Here is a 27,077-nt window from a genome sequence, read left to right on the forward strand (position 1 = left end):
TTAGTGGAAGAGGAACTATTTACTGTATTTACAAAATATTGATTTTGTGAGAAAAACAACTGAAAAAATAATTCTATTTATGTTGGTAACATGCTGCATTATTGGCAGTCTATTAATGGTACTGAAAGTATTAAAACAGATGTTAAGAGATATTACTTGTTATATGAGTTGTATAGAATGGGTTATTTGTTAAAAGAGATAGGAAGAAAAAATATTAAACTAGGGACAATTTATGCTGGTATTTCAGTGAGGAAGATGTTAATAATTAGATAACTGACTACGTTATTTAATTATTAATTTGTATTAAAGTGATTGATAAGTGAGTTTAGTATGTTTTGTACTAATATGAAGGCACGTTCATTATTTTCATAGCCAAGTAAGTTTAGGAAATCTTAGCTTATTTCTTGGCTCACAAGACGCTTGTTTAATAGTCCTTATGTGTTCAGTTATTGACAGTTTGCTGTAGTTTTCAAGTACAGCAACAGACTCAAGTATTGGATAGATGATTTTTTTCAACCTTTCTGCAAGTAGTTTGTTCATAGATTCTAGCTGTATGTTAGATGGGAATAAGGTCAGTTTCTTAGCAGAATGTACAAAGTACAGTGAGCCCCCATGGCAGAGTTTAACCATTTCTGTAAGTACTTGCTTTTTGTTGTGTTAACTTAATTTCCTTGCAAAGATGTGTTATAGTTTTAGGTTACTTGTGGAAAGGTATTTATTTGGTTTGTGTAAGATAGTACTACCCTGAGTTGCGAACATGTGGGTAGGCTTTAGAGTTCAGACATTATATTTTTAGAGGTACACAGTGGTGAGTTTTATTAGGAACGTTTGCGGTGAATTTTGCTGTAATGTTATTATATCTTTGTTCCAGTTTATTAACTGAGTTTTTGGAATGTTAGGACTGAGGAGGCATGTAATAAAGCAATAACCGACGACGTGGTGTGGTATATTGAAGATTTACCCACGGCTGGTGTGGTTTAATCACGAGGGCAAAGCCCGAGTGATTAAATAAAGCCAACCATGGGTAAATTTCAATATACCACAACCACGGAGTCAGTTATTGCTATTATATAATGACATTATTTAAGAAAAAAAATACTTAAAACTTTTCTTAAATAATGTCTTTGTATAACGGTGCGTTACTGTTCTTCCGCTGGTTGTGGTATACTGCTTCCCTGTTTTGATGTACTGAGCATGCATATGGGACTTACGTCCCACGCATACCCAGTACATCAATGCTTAGAAATGGAAGCAACGGAGAAAAAAAAGTCTCTGTTGCTACGTTGTGTTTTCTTTTTTTTTTTTTTTTTTTTTTTTGTTTAAAAAAAATATTTTGATTATACCAACAGAAAGAAGTCCGGGAGACCAGACCTTTTTCCCGTTGGTATATTGTGGGATTTACAATGGGCACGTTTTGGAATATTAATGAGGGACCATTGTATAATAGGTAAGTATGGGCAGTTGTTCAAAAGGTGGATTATAAGCAATACAGTTTAGATCTGTGTAACCTGGGGAGCTTTTGATTGTTTTTTCCTACTATGTAGTCAATGTTATAATCAAATCTTAGATTATAATTGTTTGATAGTTGCAGGAGTCTAATGGTGTCCCAAACTATCCACTCCACATGTGAAAACAGAGTAGATTTCCTGGGTTTTCCTTCTGAAATGTTGCTGTATTTTCTATGCACTGCTGTCATGTAAAAGAGCAAAGACAGAGGGCAGAGCCATCTATATGGTCCTGAAGACTTGTGTTCCCCATCATACTAATTTTTTTCATATCTACCCTTTCTCTTTCCAAACTGATAAAGATATTGTCAGCAGACCCTCCGCTATGTAGTAAATATAGTACTTTATGTTATGCGTGCCTTTGCTTTTTGGGTTTAATATTTTTTTTTGCTATTACATTGCACCTTTGTTGTGAAAAAACTCTCAACTGAGCTTATTTTTTTTTCACTTTAGCTTGTATTCGCAGTCACTGGTGACTATTATAAACTTTTCTTTTAAAGTTCTTTTGTGATGTCCTGGTTGATGCCCAAAACCAATAATAATGATGTATTTATGTGATAGAAATACATGAAGTGAAAAGCACTGTAATGTTTGATGTGTAGAGTTAACTGGTAATTGTCTTGCAAATGTGTTATTACTTCCTTGCAGCTGGTGTATATGAAGTGAAGCAGCATCCATTTTTTAAAAACCTGGATTGGAATGGATTACTTCGACAAAAGGCAGAGTTTGTTCCACAGCTGGAATGTGAGGAGGACACAAGCTACTTTGACAGTAAGTTGACAGTTTGTCTGAGAACTAATACCTGCAGTTTGTAAATTTGCATAAAAATATGTTATCTTGGGTGAAATTTGAGATCCCATTAGTAGCAGACTGCAATTAAACATTTTCTTAGAGAGAGTAATACTCTTTAGTAGTTTGGTGTGCATTGTTGTTAGTAAGCGTTTCAATTTGGAGGTGTCATCCAGTTATTTTTTTATTTCCCTGTTTTTTTTTCTGCCCAGTTGCCTGTCAACCATCACCTCACCCTCCCATCCAGTTGGCGTATTTGCTCCTCCTTCAGTAGAGTTAAGAGCTGACTGAAAGGGGGGGGGTTCTCTCATTTAGGCAGTCATCAAGGGTTTTACCTTGTAAGCTCTAATTCCTTGGTGCACACCTGGTAATATGATGTAGAGTTTTTCATGCAGTGGGCATCAGCAGGGTTGTATTCTCACTTTTGTTAGCGACATAACCCCCAAGGGCTACCCTGCACTCTTGGACTGCAGTGTACCCATGTGGTCTGTCCTTTTCAATCAAGATTCTACCATGGGACCCTGCTCCCCAGACACATGTCCCCACATCTTTCCCATGAAGAGAAGTGAGCTGACATAGCCATTTCCCTCCTCTTGTTCTGCATGCACTCATACCACTATTCAGATTTGGGGTGTTGGGTCATAGTCAGGGTTTCATCACTGTACGCCAAAGAAGTGGAAAATTAGAAATTCTGACTGGGCACAAAACCACAGTATCTATAATAGGGTATGGTGACATGTCCCAAAGAAAATTATATGAATGTCAGAAGAGAAATTATGCATTGTTGTGATTTTTAGCCTGCTTGAAATGATGCATGTAACAAGACTCATTCCATAATATATTCATATGGTAATAACAGAGTATTTGGTACTTGTGAGCATGATCTGAATCCAGTCATTGGTATTTATACCTCACTAAACTCAGCAGTTTCATGTTACAATGAGTAATGTCACAAGTAATGTTCACAGCCAGTGTATAAACAAGAAGTGATGTCTTTCTGTGAAACCACATTTGTTCATTTGGTAGTAATGTGCTGCTCGTTGAAGTAAAACATGCAGCTAGCACATGCAAGTATTCCCCATCTCCTTACGGACTACAGAAAATCCTAACATTTACTTTGTCATCATAACTAGGACTCTCCCAATTACTGTGGGGATGAATGCAGTGCAATGTTCATGTAATGTATGTATTTATTTACTTTAAATATTGCCCATGTATAGAGGATTCATTGAAAGTTTAAGTATTCCCACATATCCACTTCCCTTAATCTGTGCATTATTTTTTGACATGGTAAATAAACCTTTCACTTCAGCACTGTTGCAAGTCTTTCAACCAAGTGCTACAGCCAGAATATTGACAGCAAAAGCTGTTCTGCCATATGTTCAAGTTTCCAAAAACTCATATAAAAATCAAAACAACATAAATGTACTTTTTTGCAAGTGGTAAGCCCCAGCCTGCACCCAGACCCATGCTGCAAATTATATATATAGCAACTCTGAGATTGCATTATGGTGGGAAAAGTGTAAATTCCCCAATCTGCACTGTATCATGATCTTCACACAAAAGTTTTCGGAAAGTTGAAGTTAATCTGACATAAACCGATATGTGCATGTGTGTATATATAGATAAATAGATAGATAGATACAGTGCTTTTTTTGTAAATAAAAAGGTGGTGGTATGCATGCGTTCATTTGGGTAACCCCCCTCCCCCAAATCATAGGCCCCTTGCACACATTTTTAGGACCATACACAAGTTCTTTGATTTTTGTTGTATTATTGTATAATGCAGCACCACTTGTTAGAGCGTGTTTTAAATGTATAGTTTTGAACATTTTTCCAGTTGTAGTTGTTGTTGTATCTTTCGGCTTTTCCCAGTTAGGGGTCACCACAGTGGAAGTCCGGTCCGCTAATGATTGGCAGTAGATTTCTACTTACCGAGTTGCCAGCCCTGACGTACAACCTTCAACAAAGGTACACCCATTCACGCATGTCTCCACACAGAAGACGCTTTAGCTGAGAATCAAACAGGACAACGTCTTACTGTGAGGCGACAACGCTACAGCAGCACCATCACCAAAGCATGTGAACCAATAATGACAGAACTGCCCAATTCAGAACATTTCAACCATAAAAGGCCACTCAGACTTCTGTTATTACAGTCCATCAATTTCAATCAATATGTGCAATCTCTGCAGAAGAAAAAGTAATTTGCATAATTCCACATTAGAGAGATCTGTAACTAATGAAAAGGTTGCTGCTCGCAAATAACTTTAATTGTTTCATCTACAAATTCAGCTCCTGCTGCCCTTGAAAAATAAATTGCCTTTGTTACATTAAAAAAATGGTAAGCTGGTAATATTGCAATAGGGATTGGATAGAAAACTGAAAACAGGTTCATAGTTACTAAGCATCTCATCCAAAGGAGGACATACTCAGGACTGCAGCACCCCTTCCTCTTAAAGTACAGCACAGTATCAGGAATCCATCTAGATACTGTGGGAGTAGAACCCACAGCCTTCTGCATCAAGATGCATGTATGCTACCTGTTGTGCTGCTAACACTGCTTTAAATTCTATACCATAATAGTGATACCATTTGCTGAACAAAACAGTTGCACATTGTAAACAGACTTAATATGAGAAGCAGTAAACATCTTTTCCTTGAAAATGCACTTGAAACTAAATTCCTTGGGAAATGCACCTGAAACTCAGTTCCTAGAAAAATGCAGCTTGGTAGCTGGGGTTAGATTCAGGCTCTTGTTTCCTGTAGCTGAGATACAGGGCTTGAACCTAAGCAACTACTAACCACCTGCTAACCCCAACTAGGGCATTTCACTCTCTCACACATACATGTCAACCTTAGTGCAAGAGATATGGACAAAGCCTAAAACTAATAGGGACAGATTACAAATATTGCTCTCATGAAATTAGACCATTATTAGAATAACAGGATTTGTGTTAGTATGCATTTTTCTAAAGTATATGAAGTCTAAAACTCAAATGTCTGTCATTATTTAGCAACGTCAGTCCTTTTTATGAGGAACAGACAAAAATATGAGGCAGAAATCTGGACATTCTGCAAAAACCTAGACAGTTGAACTGTATGCTGCCTACCTCACACACACACACACACACACACACACACACACACACACACACACACACACACACACACACACACCATACCTCTCAGTGCAAAAATCTGGACAAAGCCTGCCATAATTGGAGGGGGGGCAAAGGCCTAAAACTAGGGACACTGTTTAAATATTGCTCTTATATACTTAGAAAGTTGCTAGAATAACGGGATTTGTATTACAATGCATTTTCTGAAGGATATGAAGTCTGAAACTCAAATGCATGTCATTATTTAGTAACTTTAATCTTTAGATCATCCCAGTGATTTGTCAAAAAAAAAAGACAGTTTTTGTGAGGAACAGGTCAAAAATATAAGGCAAAAATCTAAATATTCTGTCACAATCTTTTCAGTTGAGAGGTATGATCTCACACATACACCTCCTAAAAGCCTCTTACACCCCTCATACCTCTCAATCTCTTAGAGCAAGAAATCTGGACAAAGCCACAAATAATGGGGGAACAAAGGCCCAAAAATGTAGACACCATTTAAATATTGTTCTTCCAAATTTAGAAAGTTCATAGAACAAAAAGATTTGCATTAGTATGAATTTTCTGAAGAATATGAAGTCTAAAGCTCAAATGTCTGACATTATTTTCTGACTTCAGTCCTCGAAGATTTGCAGAAAAACACAATTGTATGAGAAACAGACCAAAAATATGAGTCAAAAATCTGGACATTCTGCAAAAATCTGAACAATTGAAAGGTATGACCCCCCCACCTCCCTCTTACACACACACACACACACACACACCTATCTCCTATTACACAAACAAACACACCTCTAACTCCCTCTTACACACCCACGCCCCTACCTCCTTCTTACACACACGCATTATTAGAACCTCTCCAAACTGACACACACTCTGCTGGAACCTCTGCAAACCTCTGTATTCTGCCGTCTCAAGGACCAGTAAATATATTGCTGCTGCAAACATGCAAAGTGAAGAAATCCATCAAAATGCTGCTGCACTTGTGCCTTCTCAAGACCCTGCTGCTGTATGCATGCAAAGTAAAGGAATCAATTGGAACCTCAAAATAAAGTGTAAAGAAATCCGCCCAAATGCTGCTGCACTTTTATGTCTATTTGATAAGTTCTGCAAGCTGCCTGCTTGGAAACCTGTAAATCCATTGCTGACGGTGAAAATTACATCTTAGGAAAGTCTGCCAGTTCACAAATTCTAACTTGCTCCTAGCAAAGTAAAGAAATTTTATCTCTCTTTAAATCACTGCTTCTTATACATGCACATACACACCTCTGCCTACTTCGTACACACACACTAACTACCTACTTCTTGCACACACACACACACACACACACACACACACACACACACACACACACGCACACACACACACACACACACACACACACACACACACACCTACCTCTCACTTGTCCGGTCATGGTCCGCAGTCCAAACGTCTTCAGGATTTCAAATTCTCGAGCGCAGAAGAGGAAGATGTAAATAAGTGGTCACACAGATGCAACAGGTCATCTGTGCGAACAGACACAAAAGGCGTTCTTAAAGAAGAACACCCTTAAAAAAAGAAAAAGTAATTTTTTTTTTAATTAAAAGAAAATCTCCCAGCCAGCGGGCCAACTCCCAGCCAGTGTGGGCAATCGATGCCACTACCTGTTGTCAGGGCCGAGGTGCCGGTACGCCATACCAGCACGTAACATCCCAAAAATAGCCCCCTAAGTATTTATATGTGTATGTGGCTAGATTTCCACAATGATTGTTTGGTGCATGTCACTGACAGAATGTTTTCCCCCCTTCAGTCAACTGATAGTAACTGTCTGCTTTTCTATCAACTCCAGTGGTTATTCTCAGCTGCTAAGAATGGCCATAGGAATTACTAGCATATTGATATGCAGTTGAATTTGCAGCAGTACAACTTGCAGGTAGGACTGTACGACATACCTGCATGGCTCAAACTGATTAATTTCTTTGCTGTCAGAAATGAAGTTCTAGTCATCTTTTCCCAGTAACAAGTTTACTGCCCTTGTTGCTGAGATTGGATTATAGGTAGTTTTTTTTTTTTTTTTTACAGCCTTGCATAATTGGCCAAGTTTCTGTTTGTGGCTGTGTAGTACAAGCTGAGACACATGCATACAGGTTTAGCTGTAGTAACTGAAACTGCAGTCTTCCTAAAGTTGTGTGCTCTTAGCCTTTGGTCATGTCACCTTTGTTTGATTAACAGAGCGATTGTAGGTCAATGCATGTAAGGAACTCACCCTTTATTTGTTCAGTGTATTTGTAAAAAAAAATTCATTTTTTTTTAATTGTTCAATTTAAAAACAGACAAACAACACAATAGCTGTTGTCTAAAAGATAAACAAAGTCAGATTTCAAGACACAAGGCACATTAGTCATGTCCATTTTCAGTACACCCTTAACAAAAGATGACTGCAGAAAGGGTTTATTCCTCTGGACCCTTCATGTGCTATTTGTCATGTCATTTACAGGGTCACAGGAAACCTTAAGCTTAGAAGTGATGCAAGCTTTTGTCAGCCCTGGCATGTTATAGTTACACCCAGTTAACGTTTATGCTGTTTTCAGGCAGCTGGCTTATTGCCTGCAAGAGTGAAAAAAATGTTTAGTTTTTATTAAACTACAAAAGTGCAAGATAACTATACATTTGGAAAACTTTTATTCACTCTCGTAAAAAGAGAGTGAATAAAAGAAGCTGTCTGAAGGAACAGTTCTCTACACATTTTTGTTTTGCAATTTAGAGTTTAGTAAATATTGGTGGCATTGTGTGTATGGTGACATGTCTAGTCTTTCTAGATTAAAATGTAGCATCTCAGTCCTATCAGAGAAGTAGATTGCACTTGTAATATCAGCATTCAAGATCATGTAAGCTTGTCAGATCAAGTAATTGTTTGAAACAAGAGTGCAGTAGTGACTTATGGCCTCTACTTTCATTTGAAGCAAGGAAGTCTGTACATGATGCTTGACCAGTTGCTACATAACCCATTTATATTGTGTGTGGGATTTGTAAAGTAAAACGTCTGATGCTTGGTAGGTTATTGTGATTTATACAACGACCCCTCAATTAATATTCCAAAACGTGCACGCTGATTGGTCAGCGTGCACGTTGTAAATCAGAGTTATAGTAATGGAAAAAGGTCCGGTCGCCCGGACTTTTTCCATTAGTATAACTCTTTTTTTTTTTTTTTTTAACAGCAACAAAGAACGCAAGATCTCCGTTGCTTGTTACAACCTGTCTCGCCATGTTAAACGAGTTTAACATAGCGAGACAGCTTTTAAAAAAAGCAACGGAGCATCTCCGTTGCTTTTTTTAAAGTTGTCTCGCTATGTTAAACCCATTTAACATAGCGAGACACTTTAAAAAGCAACGGAGATCTTGCTTTCTCCGTTGCTTTTTTCAAAACTGTCTCGCTATGTTAAATGGGTTTAACATAGCGAGACAGCTTTAAAAAAAAGCAACGGAGATTCTCCGTTGCTTTTTTTAAAGCTGTCTCCCTATGTTAAACTCATTTAACATAGCGAGACAGTCTGTAAAAAGCAACAGAGATCTTGCTTTCTCCATTGCTTTTGCCCACAGCTCTGATGTACTGCGTAAATATACGCATGCGCAGTACATCAGAACTACCGCAGAATACCCAGACAGCTGCGGAAGGGCAGCAAGGAGGCATTATACAATGCCATTATTTACGAAAAGTAATTATTTTTTTTCTTAAATAATGTCATTGTATAATAGCAATAACCCACTTCTGGGTGTCGGTAATGCTGGATTTACCCAAGGTTGGCTTTGTTTGGCCACTCGGGCTTTGCCCTTGTGACCAAACCACACCAACCGTGGGTAAATCCAGCATTACCCACACCCAGGTGTGGGTTATTGCTATAATATATCACATCTTCCAGTAACATGGGAAAGATGGATATGCAGTGCAGTCAGATGTCAGTGAAACTCGCAGCAGATTACGCAGCCAACCAAAACACTCTTTTAGTGGAATACCACATGTAGATCAGTGTGTGTGTGTATGTATCGTTAAGAAGCTATCTGAGGGCTTGCACAAGTGTATAAATACTGAGAACGTGCAAGCCTGACTGACATTTTGTAGTAAGCTGTTGAGATGTAAACATGTATGTCTGTAAGGTCTGTTAATTAGTTCATTTTTGTTTTATGATGCTGCTATCCATCCTGATGTGTTTTTATGTAATAAAGCATCTAAATGAACTACCCTGCCTGTCCGTCTTCTATGTTAGAGAGGGATGACATGGTGTCAGAAGTGTTATGTCTAAAAGGACATGGTGTTGGAAAAGGCATGGCTAAAACAAGTTGTTGCCAGGAAAAGTTCCAGTTTCTCCACTTTAAGTCCGAGAGGTACCTGGTTGGTATTGGAGGAATATATAGGAGTGGATCATCCCTACTGCACTTATAATTCACAAAACAGTTCGGAAACGAATTTCAGATATTAAAACTTGCTCAAATAATTTCTTATTAACAAAATAGGAAGCAAAGCGTACAGAACGCTCTAAACGTTATTTAAATAAACTGATATGTCCGATATTGATAAAAATATTCAAATTACTACAGAAAATGTTTGAAATGAAGTCTGAATTGCATAAAACAAATAAAATAAAAGGAAACAACTGAGTATTTAGCTAAGCATGTATTTGTTGTATTAAGTAAAAATATCCGAGTAATCAAAAGTGTATGAAGTGTTCTCATGTTTGTGCAGTATTACAGTAAAGTTATTTTGCAACTTACAGCCATTTCAGAGCATATTTCACAAAGATCAGTATTTTGAAGAGTTTCTTGTACAGTTGAATGTTATTACAAGCTGCTGTGTGTGCTTGTTCATACATAATTACAAGGGCCATATTTTTCAGTGTGTTTGAGCACAATTTGTTGGCATGGCAGATGAATTTCAAAAACCCAGTGCAGTTGTATTTGACAGTACTATTGCAGAGAACTGGAGAGAGCAGGAGTACAGGCTGCATTTTCTGATAAAGATGTCCATACAAAGGCATTTATTCTACTTAATTTAGCCTGGGTCAGAAGCTATTGACAGGGAGTGTTCATTTGTGTATGCACCTGCTATCTTTGTAGGAGAAGGGAAAAATGTCTTACTGTTGTACCAGCTGAGTCAAGGGAGGACTCTGAGTGCTTAAAACATAAATTTGGAGAAATGTGTAACCCCCAGACAAACATTACAATGGAAAGGCGCTTGTTTTACACAAGGGATCAAAAGCCTGGTTGAAACTATTGCAGCATATATAACAGACTTGAAGAATAAGGCTAAAACGTGCAGATTTGGTTATTTAAGGGATGAGTTAATAAAAGACAGACTTGCGTGCGGTGTTAAGGATGAAGCTGTGAGAAAGATTTTTTCATGACAGTGATTTAACTTTGAGATTTGTCAGATACACAAGCTCACAGAAAAGCACACAAATATGCTTACAAATGAGAAATACATGCTTAGAGTTACTTCTAGAGCTCATAGAGCTTTCCAGCGAGTTTCAGAGTTTGCACAATCTCAGTGAGTCAGCAAATTCAAAGCATGGGCCCCAACCTAGTTTCTTTGCCAATTATCGTAATTGTGGTGGAAGTCATGAATCTAAAAGGGAAAAATGGTTGGCTTTTGGTCAGCAATGCCACAAATGCAATAAGTGGAATCATTTCAGAAGGGTTGTAAATCAAAGGGCAAGCATTCTTTTATTGTAAGGGAACATTCAAAGAAGCAAGTTGATCAGTTAGAAAGCCCCAGCCCCACTTTTTATGTTGATGGTGTGTCAGTGCTTCATGAAACAGTCAATGCAGAAGATTTAAGGGTAAAGAATGAAGTATTTTGTACTGTATGGCTAAATGGCAAACCCACAGAGCATAAAGTTAACACAGGTTCCAAGTGCAATGTTACGCCTGCAGAAACATTTGCTAGAGTATGGACTGGTGAAAGACTTGATTTGGCAAAGTGTGTGAACCTTGTTTCTTATGGAGGTGAAGAAATTCAAACTGAAGGCTCAGTAGTGCTTTCATGTTGGGAGAAATTGCGACTTATTTTATGTGATCAAGAAGCATGTCCAGGCATTATTAGGGCTCAGAGATGGTTTGAAAATGGGACTGCTTTCATTTAATAAGGAAGTGCATCATGTTAGCTTGAAATACCACTACTCCAATTTCGCCCAATACATTTTTTTTACTTATGCTGATCTTTTCAAAGACAAACTAGGCAAGTTTCCAGTTGTGTACTCCATGAAGTTAGACCCTGAAGTCAGTCCAGTTATCAGGCCAGCCTAGAAAGTTCCAGTAGCTGTGCAGAACTGAGTCAAAGCCGAGCTAGATAAAATGGTGCAGCAAGGTGTGATTTGTCCAGTAGATGAACCTACTGAATAGGTATCTTCCATGGTGGTAGCTCATAAGAAAACCTCAGATGACATCAGAATATGTATTTATCCATGAGATTTGAACAAAGCACTAAAAAGACCTCATCATCCAATGCGTACAATCAAAGAAGTCGCTGCTCTGATGCCAAATCCCACTTTTTATCTGTCTTAGATGCAAAGAGTTAATTTGGCCAAATTTTGCTTGACAATAAATCCACATTGCTAGCAACTTTCAGTACTCCTTTTGGAAGGTACAGATTTTTGCGAATGCCATTTGGGATAAATTCTACAAGTGAAATCTTTCAGCGTGCAGTGGAGCAAATTTTTCTGGGTATTCTTGTGCTATTATAGTAGACAACATATTAGTAGGAGGTAATGGTGAAGCTGAGCATGAAACTTCAGAAAAGTTCTGGAAAGAGCATGTCACGTGAATCTTAAGCTGAATCCACAGAAATGCAAATTCAGGCTAAGTGAAGTTATTTATGTTGGTCATTTATTTACCGGTTCAGGCCTACGACTGGACCCTTCCAAACAAACAGCCACTCTCGAGATGCCAGTGCCAGACAATGTTTGAGCCCTGCAATATTTTCTTGCATGGTTAACTACCTAGGCAAATTCATTCCAGACTTGAGTCAAAAAATACCACTCAGAGAGCTGACACACAAAGATGTATCCTGGTCTTGGTTAAAACAGCACCAAAGAACATTTGATGTCCTGAAACAGAGAATTACCAGTCCACCAACTGTCAGATACTGTGATGTCCATAAGCCAATTACTTTTTTATGTGATACTTCAAAATTTGGTTTAGGTGCGGTCATTCTACAAGAGAAGCAGGCTGTTGCCTATGCATCAAGAACTCTTACCCAAACTGAAATGCAATATGCTCAGATCGAGAAAGAGTTTTGGCAATTGTGTTTGCAAGTTCAAAGTTCCATGATTATGTTTATGGTAGACCTATCCAGAGCAAAACAGACCATCGACCTCTAGTCACTATTTTGAGAAAGCCTATGCATACAGCTCCAGCCAGAGTGCAACATATGATGTTGAGATTGCAAAGTATAATTCCTCTCTTGTCTACAAGAAAAGCAAACTTCTTGATCTTGCTGATAAATTGTCCAGATCACGCAGAAACACCACTGAACAGCATGAGAATGAGAGCCTTGCTTTTGAAGTCATGGAAGTGAGACATTTTTCTTCCATATGTCTTTATGAGCTGAGCGATCATACAGCCACAGATACAGTTTTACAGAGACTCAACCACTTTATTCAACAAGGATGGTCGTCAAAGCAATCTAGTTTATCTCAAGAAGTGCAACCTTATTTTTCATAAAGAGATGAGATTTTGTCTGACAATGGTATTGTTATGAAAGGTCTGAAAGTAATTGTTCTGAAGTCCTTGCAAAAAGAGTACATTACTATCTTGCATCGTGGTCACTCAGGAGCAGACTCTACCAAAAGAAGGGTCAGAGGTCTAGTATTTTGGCCTTCTGTGTCACAAGATATTGAGAGAGTGCTTCCGTCTGTTCTGTGTGGAATAGTACCAAGTCACATCAACAGAAAGAACCACTTCAGCTAAACCAGATTCCTGAGCTACCTTGGTCAACAGTAGCTAGTGATGTTTTCGAGTGTAATGGACAACTTTACTTGGTGTTAGTAGACTTTTATTTAAATTGGTTCAAGATTGACCTCCTTCCTAATCTAGCATCCAGTACTGTCATTAGTAAGATGAAGCGTCATTTTGAAGTCCATGGTAGTCTGCACAAAGTTATTTCTGACAATGGCACACAGTTTACAAGCCAACAGTTCAAAGGATTTGCCGAAGAGTGGAACTTTACTCATGTCATGAGTAGCCCAGAGTATGCTCAGTCAAATAGTTTGACAGAACGTGCAGTTCAAAATGCAAAACAGTTACTAGAGAAGTTGAAATGAGAAAATAGTGATATTTTCCTGAATCTCTTGAATCACAGAAATATTCTTCGTGGTAAAGATCTTGGTTCACCTGCCCAGAGACTTCTGTCGAGACAAACCAGAACCACATTAACCAAGCAGTAGTCAGTTGTTGGTTCCATGTGTCAAGAAGAACAGGTCAGTGAGAACCAATCTGTTGAAGAAGCGTTTAATTCAGAAGTCCTACTATGATAAGACCAGCATACCGCTCAATCCATTTTGAGAAGGAGAAATGGTAAGGATGCAAACGTCCAAAGGTTGTAATCAGATTGGAGTCATGAAGAATATTTGCTCAGTGCCAAGATCATACATTGTGGAATAACAAGGAGTAGAGTTTAGGTGGAATCGGAAACATTTGATGCCGGTGTCCGAGCCTATACCACAGCACATAGCCTGTGAGAAAGACTCTTTATCTCAAAGTCAGTTGTCCAGTGCTTCAATTCCAAAGGAAGCTCCAGAGAATATTCCCGTTCCAGTGATGAATCCAGAAGTTCCTGATACAGATTTTTCACTGAAGACTGTCCCCTGTTGCTAAACCCAGTCCAGATTGTTGTTACCAGATCCGGTCGCATCTCCAGACCATGTTATAGATACACAGCAACTTGGACATGAATATTGTGTTTGTTTCTAATGTATATAGTAATGCATGTCTAATTCCACTGTTATTTTCAACTAAGGACAATCTTTTTAAGAGGGAGGATGTAGATCAATGTGTGTGTATGTATCTTTAAGAAACTATCCAAGGGCTTGCACAAGTGTATAAATACTGAACATGTCCAAGCCTGACTGCCGTTTTGTAGTAAGCTGTTGAGATGCAAGCATGTATGTCTCTGTAGTCTGTCAGTTAATAACTTTGTTTATCTTTTATGATGGTGCTATCTATCCTGATGTGTTTCTATGTAATAAAGCATCTAAACAAACTACCCCACCTGTTCGTCTTCTATATTAGAGAGGGATGAGTGACACAGTATGACTGGTAGGTGCCTTATTTTATGGCCCACTGAACCCCAATCAATTGATGGACTATTTCATTGAAAATGTTTTAATAAAGATTACTTGGCAGCCGGACAAAGTGGAGGGCAAGCCTCTCACACTCCTATTGCAGGGCACTTCACCACTGTACCACCTTACTTAATATGTCATCCTTCAAGATTGCTTACCTGCAGGAGAAGTTGTGAAATTGTGAGAAATTGTCCATCTGTTCATTGTAATTTGATGGCAAGTACATATCCCTGCTTCATACTACAAATCCATAGTACAGTGTGGTAAAGCAAGTTGTGGTACATGAGATTAGGTATCTGAGGATAAAAACACTGATTAGGAGCAAGTGGTTAAATAACAAAGTGAATGAAAATTCATTGGTCTTTGTCTTAATGAAAAATTAGTCACTATTGCAGTTTGAGGTGGCAAAGGAATTTTTATCAGAAATAGCTTTTTGGTTGGCACAGTTTGTTTTGCCTTATTCTGTCTTCAGTACCCAGGACTTAACTACCCTCTTGTGCTCCTCTGAACATCTCCGTTTTTCCATTGCAGGGCAGTATAAACCCATTCGCTGGATCCCTAGTCCCTAGTCGCAACTGAATGACAGAGCAGAGTATAGGATCAGTTCTATAACATATGAGTGAGAGAGCAGGGTATAGGATTAGTTCTATAGCATATGAGTGAGCGAACAAGGGTGTATGATTAGTTCTATAGCATATGAGTGAGAGAACAATGGTGTAGGATTAGTTCTGTAGCATATGACTGAGAGAGTAGGGTATAGGATTAGTTCTATACCATGTGACTGAGAGAGCAAGGTGTAGGATTAGTTCTATAACATATGAATGAGAGAGCAGGGTATAAGATTAGTTCTGTAGCATATGACTTAGAGATCAGGGTATAGGATTAGTTCTATAACGTATGAGTGAGAGAACAGGGTGTAGGATTAGTTCTGTAACATATGAGTGAGAGAACAGTGTATAGGATTAATTCTATACCATGTGATTGAGAGAGGAGGGTATAGGATTAGTTATGTCTAGGCTGCCTGTTCCTCATTGATGTATCTGGAAGGTTTATAACTTATGTGTATTTTTATAGGGAATGCATGAGAGGGGTACAGGTGGAGTTAGAGAAATGTGAGAAGTAGTGTTTAAGAGAGCGTATTGATTTAAATGCAGGAGGTAAAGTTGTTTGGAGTGTATTGATTCAAGTAAAGGAGGGCAAAAAGTAATAGTAGACAATAAGAAGTCTGTGCATTCACTAAAGGGCTCATCCTGGTAATGAACATGAGTGCATGACCAGGAATGGGTAAGTCATAGTTTGTACTAGATTTTATTGCTTGAGAGTTTGTCATTTTTACTTGTATAAGGGTGGTGTTCCAATGTTTGGAGATGTAACAGGACTGAAATAAGTTCTCTAACAAATTATTTGCTTCAGTAGTGCTTAGTAGAAATTTATCACCAGAACAGAGGTCTCCTGTAAGGCAGTAGTATATTTTTAATGCAGGGCATTTTTCAGGATAATATGTCACTTTGCACGTCATAGCTAACTGAAAGTATGTTAGGTAGCTGGTAGGTTCTAGCCAGTTTAGCAGTTTTAAAGCTTGGCAGTGGTGGGTTCTGAGTGCAGTGATGGTAGCAAATTCAGCTACTTTGCTGTGTCAGGGGACTTGTTTGGATTTTAGCATAGAGCTTAGGTTTGCAAGAATAGGTGAGGCATACAAGGCGGTTGGAACAAACAGGATGAGGCTAGGATTTTTCTTGCTGTAAGGTACTGTTTGACCTTGTAAAGGAGCCAAGTTTCAAGTGGCCATTTTTAATTGTTTGAAGAATATATAAATCAAATTTAAGACTCATCTGTTGCAGTGCTAAGTAATTTAGTATGTAGTACTTAATGTAACAAAAAAAGATTGTTTGTTTTTGACTGAGGTAATTGTAGATCATTGTGTGCATTGTACTTAGCCACTGCAGCTAGATAGCACGTGCATATAAGTTACTGAGTCAGTGCAAGATCACTGCCATTTTGTATAGTCAGCCAGAGTGAATGCAGGTGTGAATGGAGGTGTGAACTTGTTTAAAGTAATGAGTCAGTCAGCTTAAGTATATATTCCACCTACAGCTCCTGATGTGTTTATGTACAGTAAACAACTTCAACCCATCACAGTGCCTCAGCATTTCATTTGAATGCACGAGATGAGTGACATAGTGTCAGAATAGGATCCGAAGCTGCTTCAGCTTGCAAACCATAAGGCACAAAGTTAAAAGTGCAGGAATATACAGTAACGAACTCGCAAACAGGTCAGTGGTTATTCAAAGGTACTTAAGCTCATTTAAATGATTTTTCAGTCGCGAAGCATTCAAAATAATTACTGAGATAAATGAAATGTCCAAAATTGCGACATACTAATAAAAGCTTTCAAAATAAATACAAAAGTGTTTGAAATAATTTCTGAAGTGTTAAAATGTATGAAAAGGCTGAAACAACCACATTTTTTTTTTGCAATGTACTACTTTTTTGTCTTAACTAAAACTGTTCTAAGTATCCAGAGTTTCAGTACTGTTTACAGTGTTTGCAGTGTTAAATGAAGCCACTTCAGAGAGATTGTTGTGTTTTGGGCATAATTCATAATTGTGGAGGCAGCCATGAACCTAAATGATAGAAGTGCTTAACTTTTGGTCAGCAGTGTAATAAATGTAAAAAGTGGAATCATTTCAAAAGGCTTTGCAAATCTAAAAATAGCACATACTTTTATTAAAAGAGAGCATTCAAAGAAGCAAGTAGATCAGATAGAGAGCTGTGAGCAAACTTTCTATGTTGATGGTGTCTCTGTGGTTGATGAAACAGTTAACACGGTAGATTATCAGTTAGCAGCAAAGAGTGAAATATTTTGTACTGTTCCGATTAATGGGAAACTTATAGAGCTTAAAGCAGATACAAATGCAATGTTATATCAGCACCGATGTTTGCCAAAGTAAAAGCTGATGAGAAACGTGATTCAGCAAAGTGTGTAAAACTAGTTGCTTATGGTGCTGAAGAGATTCAAACTGATTGTGCAGCAAGTCTCACATGCCATTCTGCTGGAAACAGCTCTGACTTGCAGTTTTACATAGTCAAAAGACACATAGAGTCACTCTTAGGCCTCAAAGACAGTTTGAGAATGGGACTGATCTCATTTAATAAAGAGGTCCACCATGTAAGTCTGAACAGCAATGATAGTTTTACACAGAATATTTTTACTGAATATACTGATGTTTTCACATCAAACTTGGCAAACTTTAAGTCACATATTCCATGAAGTTAAACTATATAGTAAGCCCAGTTGTCAGACCAGCAAGCAAGGTTCCAGTAGCAATGCAGAGCAAAGTAAAAGCAGACCTTGACAAAATAGTGACTTTAGGTGAAATAACCCCAGTAAAAGAACTGACTGAATGGGTATCCTCCATGGTCATAGCTCATAAGAAAAGCTCAGATGATATTTGAATATGTATTGATCCGGGAGATTTAAACAAAGCACTTAAACGTCCTTATCATCCAATGCACACAGTAGAAGAAGTAGCCACTCTCATGCCAAACGCCACTGTTTCTTCAGTCTTAGATGCAAAAAGTTCCTTTTGACACATTTCACTGGATCACAGATCTTCATTGTTAACCACTTTCAGTACACCATTTGGTAGATATAGATTTTTGAGAATGCCATTTGAGTTATGTTCTACCAGTGAAGTGTTTCAATGTGCAGTGTCATAGTAGATGGCATTATTGTTGGTAGCAATGGTGAAGTCGAACATGATAGAAACCTCAAGAAAATTCTAGACTGTGCTCATGAAGTAAAACAAACTAAATCCTCAGAAATCTAAATTCAAACTTAAAGAAGTTACTTATGTTGGTCATTTGTTTACCACTTCTGGCTTACAATCAGATCTGTCTAAGCAAGCTGCATTTCTTGAGATGCCAGATCCAGAAAACGTCAAATCTTTACAACATTTTCTTTGTACAGTCAACTATTTAGGAAAGTTTATCCCAGATCTGAGTGAGCTTTCAGCACCCTTACGTGAGTTGACATGCAAAAAAGGAAAACTGGTCCTAGCTAGAACAACACCGAAAAGCATTTGACATTCTGAAACAGAAAATTGCCAGTCATTGAGATATTGTGATGTATGCACACCTGTAACTCTTTCGTGCGATGCTTCAAAGCATGGTCTTGGTGCAGCATGTCTTCCTGAGGGAATACTGGGAGCCTATGCATCCAGAACTATAACCCAAAATGAAATGCAGTGTGCACAAATTGAAAAAGAGCTTTTGGCAGTAGAGTTCGCATGTTCAAAGTTCAGTTTTTTTTTATTTGTGGCAAACCTATTCAAATAGAGACTGAGCACCAACCTCTAGTGACAGTTCTGAAAAAGCTAATACATAAAGCCACAGTGCATGATGTTAAATTGCAAAAGTTCAATTACAATATTGTCTATACAAAAGGGAAATTTCTATACCATGCTGATGGTTTGTTGAGGGCACCCAGACGAACAACAGAACAGCATGATAATGAAAAAGCAGACTTCAAAGTGATGGAAGTCAAAATTTTTTCCTCATCACATCTTGATAAACTAAGAAATCACACAGCTTCAGACCCAGTTCTCCAGAAGCTGAAACATTTTATCAGTCAAGGATAGCCAGCATGTCAGACTAGTCTACCACTTGACATACAGAAGTATTTTCCTTACAGAGGTGAGCTCATAATGGAAGATGGAATCATCATGAAAGGTCCAAAAGTGATCATTCCTATAGCATTACAACAGAAATATATCAACATTTTTGCATCGTCGTCACCTGGGTATTGATTCAACCAAAAGAACGGCAAGAGGCATAATATTTTGGCCTTCTGTATCCAAAGATACAGAGAAGGAAACTCTAGCATGTTCCATTTGCAATGGTACTAAATTGCACCAACAAAAGGAACCACTTCAGCCAAACCACATTTCTGAACTACCATGGTTGACCATTGCTGCTGATATTTTTGAATGGAATGGTCAGCATTGCTTAGTGTTAGTAGACGCATATTCAAATTGGTTTAAATTGACCTTCCTCCTAACTTAACATCTAGCACTTTCATTACAAAAGACATGTTTCTGTTCATGGTAGTCTGCACAAAGTCATTTCTGACAAAAGGTGCACAGTTTACAAGTCAGCAGTTCAAGAATTTTGATGAGTCGTGTGTTACTAGTAGCCCTGTGTGTACACAGTCCAATGGATTAGCTGAGCGTGCAGTTCAATCTGCAAAATGTTTGTTGGAGCAATCCCAGAGAGATGGTACTGATGTTTTTCTAAACCTACTTAATCTCAGAAACATTCTCAGAGATAACTTGCTTGGTTCACCTGATCAGAGATTGATGCCCAGACAGACTAGAACATCTCTTTAGATCAGTAAATAATTATTTATTCCAATTGCAAAGAACAACAGAGTGGTCAAGACTCAACTTTTGAAAAAACGCCAGTTACAAAAGTTGTAGTATGGTAAATCCAGCAAGCCTCTTAGACCATTAAGACTAGGAGAAATTGTGAGAATGCAGACATCTAAAGGATATGACCAAGTGGGAATTGTCAAAGATATTTGTAAAGAACCGAGATATTACATCATACAGTCTGATGGAGTGGATTTCAGAAGGAATCAAAGACAAATATTGCCAGTCTCCGAACCAGTGACGCAGCAGATTGCCTGTGCACGAGACTATTTCTCATTGTGGCTCTACACTTGTTCAAATTCCAGAGGACAGTATACTTTCTTAAAGTAATCATGATGTCACCCCCAAAGTTCCAATTGTAAAAAACTCCCCAGAGACTGTCCCTGTTACTAAACTCAGTCAAAGTTTTTATGTGACCAGATCGGGTAGAATTTCGAGACCCGCTTTGAAATACACCGCGACTTGGACTTAAATTTATTTGTTGTTAGATGTTGATGTAATGTCTAGCTTGTAAAATATTTTGTTCTCCTTTTGCATGTCAAACAAATCAAAGAGCGAGGATGTAGATCATTGTGTGTATTGTACGTAGTCAGCCACTGTAGCTAGATATCTCCTGCATATACATTAATAAGCACATGCAAGATCAGTGCCATTTTGTATAGTCAGCCAGAGTGAATGCAGGCATGAATGGTGATGCACATGTGAGTGTGTTTGAAGTAATGAGTCAGTCAGTTAGCTTAAATATATGTTTCAACTACAGCTCCTCATGTGTTTATATACAGTAAACAACTTGAACCCATCACACTGCCTCAGCATCTAATTTGAATGCACACGACTAACAACAGTAATGTTTTGGGGTGAAGAGCATAAGTTTTGTTTTATTGAGATTGAGGAGCAGGTTTGAATTTTTCAGACAGGTTTCAAATGAAGAGAAAGAAATTTGTATGATTTCTTGTAATCTGAATATTGTGGGAGCTCTGCATATTAAAGTTGAACCATCTGCATATTGTACTATATTTGCTTGGCCTCTGGCAGTGTAAAGCTTGTTTAAAAAATATGCGGGGAGAACAGGAGGCAGTGGTAAATTTAGATAATGGCTATGAGAGTACTTTTGATACAAATACATCTGACAGAGTGGTTAATAGTGAGAGTACTTTTGATACAGTTACATCTAACAGAGTGGTTGATAGTTTACATCATTTTAGAATATATAATTACACCAATTTGGTACTGGGTAGGGAACACTTCAAAGTAATATCTCGTGGCCTGAAGTATATTCCTAAAACAGAGTTTCTTTTAGTAGATTGTTTAAAGGAGATAAAATTATTTCTAAGAAAAGTCAATTTAGCAATTCAGTTCCAAGACAAAATCAAATGTGGAGGTCCTGGTGTTTTAAAGAGGAAAAACACTTATGTACCAGCTACCCACCCCAGTGTTGCAGTGTACGAAAGAATAGTGACTAAGGAAATGTATGATTTACAGAATGATATTAAACATATAAAAAACAGGTATAATTTATCGGGTAATGAGGCAAGTACCCTGAGTCAGCTTAAAGAATGACCACAACATCAGAGTCATGAAACCCAATAAGGGTGGGTGGGTGGGGGGGGGTTGTTATATTTGATGCTATGGAATATGCTACAAAAATGTTTGAGATTTTACAGACATCAGGGAACTATGAAACAGTATCCATTAATGAAATACATGGCGCGTATAAGCACATTGACATGTATTTAGAGGAATTTCTTTTGGATAATCGTATAACCATTGATGTTCATAATTTTCTTAAGGTTGAACATCCTATTTTGGCAAGTATTGTAGGCATTCCTAAGGTACATAAGAGCATCATCAACCCACCCTTTAGGCCAATTGTATCAGGAAGTCATTCCAAAACATATTTATTAGGAGTTGCCATAGACAAATGGTTAAAGCACATTTATAAGAAAATCCCACATATGATAAAGGATTTGTGGGAATTCTTAAGCAGTCTTACTCCCAATCTTTGGAAGGAAGGGTTTTATTTCATCACTATAGATGTGATAGATTTATTTTCATGTATACCCAAGCAGGTAGGGTTAGATGGTTTTTGTAACAGCATTAGACAGTATGGCAGCTTGGATTGGGAATGTGTCGCCCTATTCATGGAGTGTATGTCCTTGGTGCCTGATTACAACTTTATTTACTATGAGGGTGAGTATTATCGGCAGACCAGGGGAGTGGTTATGGGGGCCGCTTGAGCCCCCATGTTCGCAAACCTGATTGTTAGATTGGGAGCATCAACACATCTTCAAGAGTAAATATTACAAGCACATTCGACATTACTGTAGGTTTTTGGATGGCATATTTGTTTTGTGGGACGGTCCTTATGAGATATTTGTAGAGTTTATGAATTACATCAACAATTCCACTACATTTCTTCGATTTACGCACACTTGCAACACAGGGGGTATTGCATATCTAGACACTTGTATAACTAATACAAATGCTGGATTTAAGTCCAATATATATAGGAAAGAGACTTTCTCTAATAGTTATCTAGAGTACACCAGAAACCATCCAAGAAAACTGATGAGAAATATTTACAAAGGGCAATGCATTCGAGCAGCCCGGATGACCTCTCAGTATTCAGACATGATTGAGGAAATGGAATATATAAGGACCTTGTTTAGTCAGAGGGGGTACCCCAACTTTATGTTAGATGACGTCAAAAGGTACGTCATTAGTGAATGGGGTAAAAAAGTACCCACCAATACTGGGGAAAGTTATATGTAAACAATTATGCAACTATACTGACAATAATGATAAGAACTACCAACGTACCTGTATATTGGTATATTCCCCTTATGTTAATCAAGTGAAACAAAGAACAACTGGAATATTTTGTTGGCGGATAATGACATAAGGAATGTTGTAGGTGAAGTACCTTTATTTGTTTACAAAATGGGTAGTAACATAAAGAGAAATTTGGAACAGAGCAGTATCATTAGTATGTATGAAAAAAGTGAAAAACTCACTAGAAATTGTGGGAATTGCAGGCAATGTCATGGTATACTTGAGGATGAGGGCGTTATTCTCGAAAATGTTAACAAGATTAGAATTATTTTTAGGCAGGGGAATTGCAACTCTAAATATGTTATATACATGGCTAAGTGCATGGCTTGTCCATGTTTTTACACAGGAAAAACAGAGAGAAGCCTAAAAAAGAGAATTTATGATAATTTGTAGAACATTAAAAGGAAGGATAGTACTAATGCCCTTTATAGGCATTTGGATTTGAGGGGGTAAAAACATTTTTTCAAATTTGCAATCTTAGAACAAATTAAAATGGGCCCGAGAGGGGGTAACTGTAAAGCAGTATTAGGTTATAAGGAGACCAAGTGGCAACTATTAACTGATGCCTTAAACATACCAGGTTTGAATGACTATATTACAATAAAACCTATACTACAATTACAAGTATAAGTTGTCATTTTGTCTGGTATATGTTATTGTATTGCCAAACATTCCTACTGTTCATAGGATCCCTTCTGGATGTGCATTATGTTGGATTTCTATTTAAGAGAATTGTTCATACGCACAGTTTGGTATGTGCATAATTCATTATGCACAACAGTAACAATAATTTCATGAAGGCTTATAATTTTATGAAGGTTTATAATTTTATGAAGGTTTATAGTAGTTATCAGATTAGTTGAATATGTCTGAATATGTATTAAAATTTATAATTATGTATTAGAATGTGTTAGAAATTATTAAAATAGATATATTAATTTATACATAGATGTATTAGAAATCTTGTAGGGCAAATATCTTAACATTTTGTTTTGTTTTGTTTGATTTGTTATGTATGACGCGCTTGGCCCTTTATGTTATATAAAGGATTTTAAATGAGGTAATTTGGCGCCAAAAATGCGACTATAAATACATTAATTAACGAATTAACAGCATTCTGATGAAGTCCACATTATTGTGAATGAAAGCGCTAAATCTATTGTTTTACATTATAGAAGGATTGGATTTTAGTATGAGTGCTTTTTTTCCCCTCAGCTGGATCCATTAACGTTTTGGCGTGATTCTTGCATTGTTTTTTGTTTAAAAAATATTGAAAAGAAAGAGTCCTAGTATCGAGCGCTTAGGGACACATAAGGTAACTGGGAGAGAGGTCCTGTTACTCTTTGACTGCTTGTAGCCGTCAAGATAGATAATGAGGAACTGTATAAGGGAGGACTGAGAGAGACCTATAGAGGAAGATTCAGGGAGTAAATGTTGGTGTGATACAGTATCAAAAGCTATGGACAAGTATAGGAAGACTATTTTCCATTTGTTTCTATGTTGGTTTGTAGTTTTGGTAAAATGGAGGAGGGCAGTGTTTGTACTGTGGTGGGGTCTAAAACCATGTTGCATTTAAGAGAGAAGAAGATTTGAATTTAGGTGATATAGAAGATGTGCATGAATGCATTCTTGAGTATTTTTCTTAGGGGAGATTATTGCATTGGGCCTGTAGTTATTAAATTCTGTCATTGTGCCATCTTTGTGTAAAGGTATAATAAAGTATTTTTCAGATGAAAGGAATGTATTTTTTACATGTAGATCTATTTATCAATATATAGAGACTGGAAAAGCAGTTACATCTGCAGCCATTGTTTAGCAGTCCGAGGGGAGCTGAGCTGGATAGCAGCTAGGGTAGTGGTTGGTACTGGCTTAAGTAAGAGTATTTTAATGGTAGAGGTAGGTATTGGGTTGAATTCAAATAACTGAGGATACTTCACAGAGACTGCTAGTAATGAGAGGGTAGAGAAGGCATTAATGTTTGGTGAGGGACATTATTGTTTATATAATGTAGTTATTAAATGTAGTGGGAATTGAATCAGTAGTATAGTTAGATGTAAGGGTAGGGATAGTAGTTTGGATGTAAAAGTTTGTTTATGGATGTCCAGAGGAGTTTTGGAAGTTTTGATGTTTATTCTGGTGGATGTTATATTAGGTTTACTTATCAAGTTTTATTTGGTATTTTTTGAGACACCTTTATTGAATTATCACTTGTGGCATAGGCAAATTTACATTTATATAAAATGAATCAAACTGTATTAACACGTTCATGTTTACAAACATTATACATTATATATTGTTATATGTCATATAACCTAAGCAACATTACATAAATTATTCAATTCTGCCCTTTTTATAAAACAAGAAGCATCTTTATTAAACCATCACTTACGATGTAGGCAATTTTACATTTATGTAAATAAAAGCAAACCACAACAACACAATCCTAATTGCAAGTATTTTACACCACAAGCAATACTGACACACTCCTAGTGCATTATGCACCGCTTATAATCTACCCAATCATTTTCATTCAAACATTACATAGCCCACTTAAGTCCTGCCTTCTTTTAAATCTCATTCCTTCCCAGTATGGTTCCCACAATTCCCATTTTTCCTATGTAGTTTGCTTCTTCCCTTTCCTAAAGATCTTTGCCCTTTTCCTTAGATACCTAAAACTTGAAATGTATCTTTGCATGCTGTTTTTGTGCCACTCTGGCTTTGTTATGCTGTAGCATTAATTTCTTCATTTCCTTTGTTAGTCAGTGTTCACAACTGGATTTCACCCTTTTGGTATGTACTGGGGCAAGGTTATTGAGAATTTTAGGAATATCTCATTGAAGTGTGTGACAGCAGAGACTAAGGGCATAGAATTTCCAGTTAAGTTCTATTAAAGTTTTGATAAAAAATATTTTTGTCAGAGTTTGAGTTATGGATTGTAAAGTATATGTTTATCTTTGGTTCTGTAACTTCTGACTGTGTATGTTGGTAGATGATCACTTGGACTCTATGGAAGGCTACCAGCTGTCCTAATTTTGCTGGATCTGTTAGTAAGAACCCAGTGTAAGGTTCATTGCCTACCAGCATTTCTGTTGACTCTAATAACTGATGTAATTAACTGTGTATAGCCGGGTAGGTTTATGGAATCAGACGGGGTGTTGCTGTTGATAAGTTGCCAGCCTATACTTAGGTCTCTTAGTATTATAGTTTCCTGTTGTATATGGTGGGATATCCAGCGTAGAATATTTTCTACAGTGGTAACATTTTTACTTAGTGGGATATATATGGCTGCTAAACAGATCATTTTCCTATTATTAATTTTAAATTGTAATGCAAGTAGTTCTGTCTTATCAAAATGCAGTATATCCACTGCGTATGTGGTTACTTTTTGGGAATGATTGTAAATGATGGCAATTCTACTTGTCTGTGTATTTGTCCTCTCAAGCCCAATAATATTGAAACCAGGTGGGTTAATTTTGTTGACATGTATGTGTCCTTTTTAGCCAAGTTTCTGTAGCTATGACTGTAGGTGGGGAATATGTGGCAATACAGCATGTATGTCTTGGATTTTGTTGCATATGCTTCTACGATTGCTGTTTAGGGAGAGAAGGATGCAAGTGGGGGATGGGAGAGGAAAAGAGAACGGTACATTTAATACTGCGCTGTTGGTGTGGGCTTTTGCTGTTGTACGGAGCCGGGCTTTGGGTGACTGTAAATTTTATGAATGAAATTATGTAGCCAAATACATTTGTATTTTACTTTTGTTGGATTTCATGTGCTAGTGTAGTTACATGTAAGATACCCGTAATTGAAAAAGTCTAAGAAGGTTTGGTGGTAAAGTGCAGGTGCTGTGGTAAGTGATAGACTTGGTAAATGTTGGTGAAGAGTGTATGTGTGTTTGTGGGACTGTTTATTTTATTTAGTTGGGAGTTACGTCAGCTGGTGAACAGTACTAATACGCTGAGGAGGCACACCTGTGGGCTTTGAGTTAGAGTCATTTTGTATGACATGTAAGATAGATTTTGCTGAAGATAATAGTTTGCACTGTAAAATATTACTTGGACAAGAGAAACTGTAGCTACAGA

General features: G+C 37.5%; 1 protein-coding gene across 7 annotated transcripts in view; it reads left to right on the plus strand.

Annotated features, from left to right (window-relative positions):
* Nucleotides 1–27,077, plus strand: part of MAST2 (microtubule associated serine/threonine kinase 2) — a 2,532,505-nt gene that overhangs the window by 2,339,451 nt on the left and 165,977 nt on the right. For all 7 annotated transcript variants that reach the window (XM_044085935.1, XM_044085937.1, XM_044085936.1 and 4 more), the window contains one exon: nucleotides 2,154–2,276. In XM_044085935.1, coding sequence (XP_043941870.1) covers nucleotides 2,154–2,276 — 123 coding nt within the window. The remainder of the gene's footprint in view (nucleotides 1–2,153; nucleotides 2,277–27,077) is intronic.

The sequence above is a fragment of the Protopterus annectens genome, chromosome 10.part0 (assembly GCF_019279795.1).
Source record: "Protopterus annectens isolate FY-2018-M chromosome 10.part0, PAN1.0, whole genome shotgun sequence".
NCBI classification, from domain to species: domain Eukaryota; kingdom Metazoa; phylum Chordata; order Ceratodontiformes; family Protopteridae; genus Protopterus; species Protopterus annectens.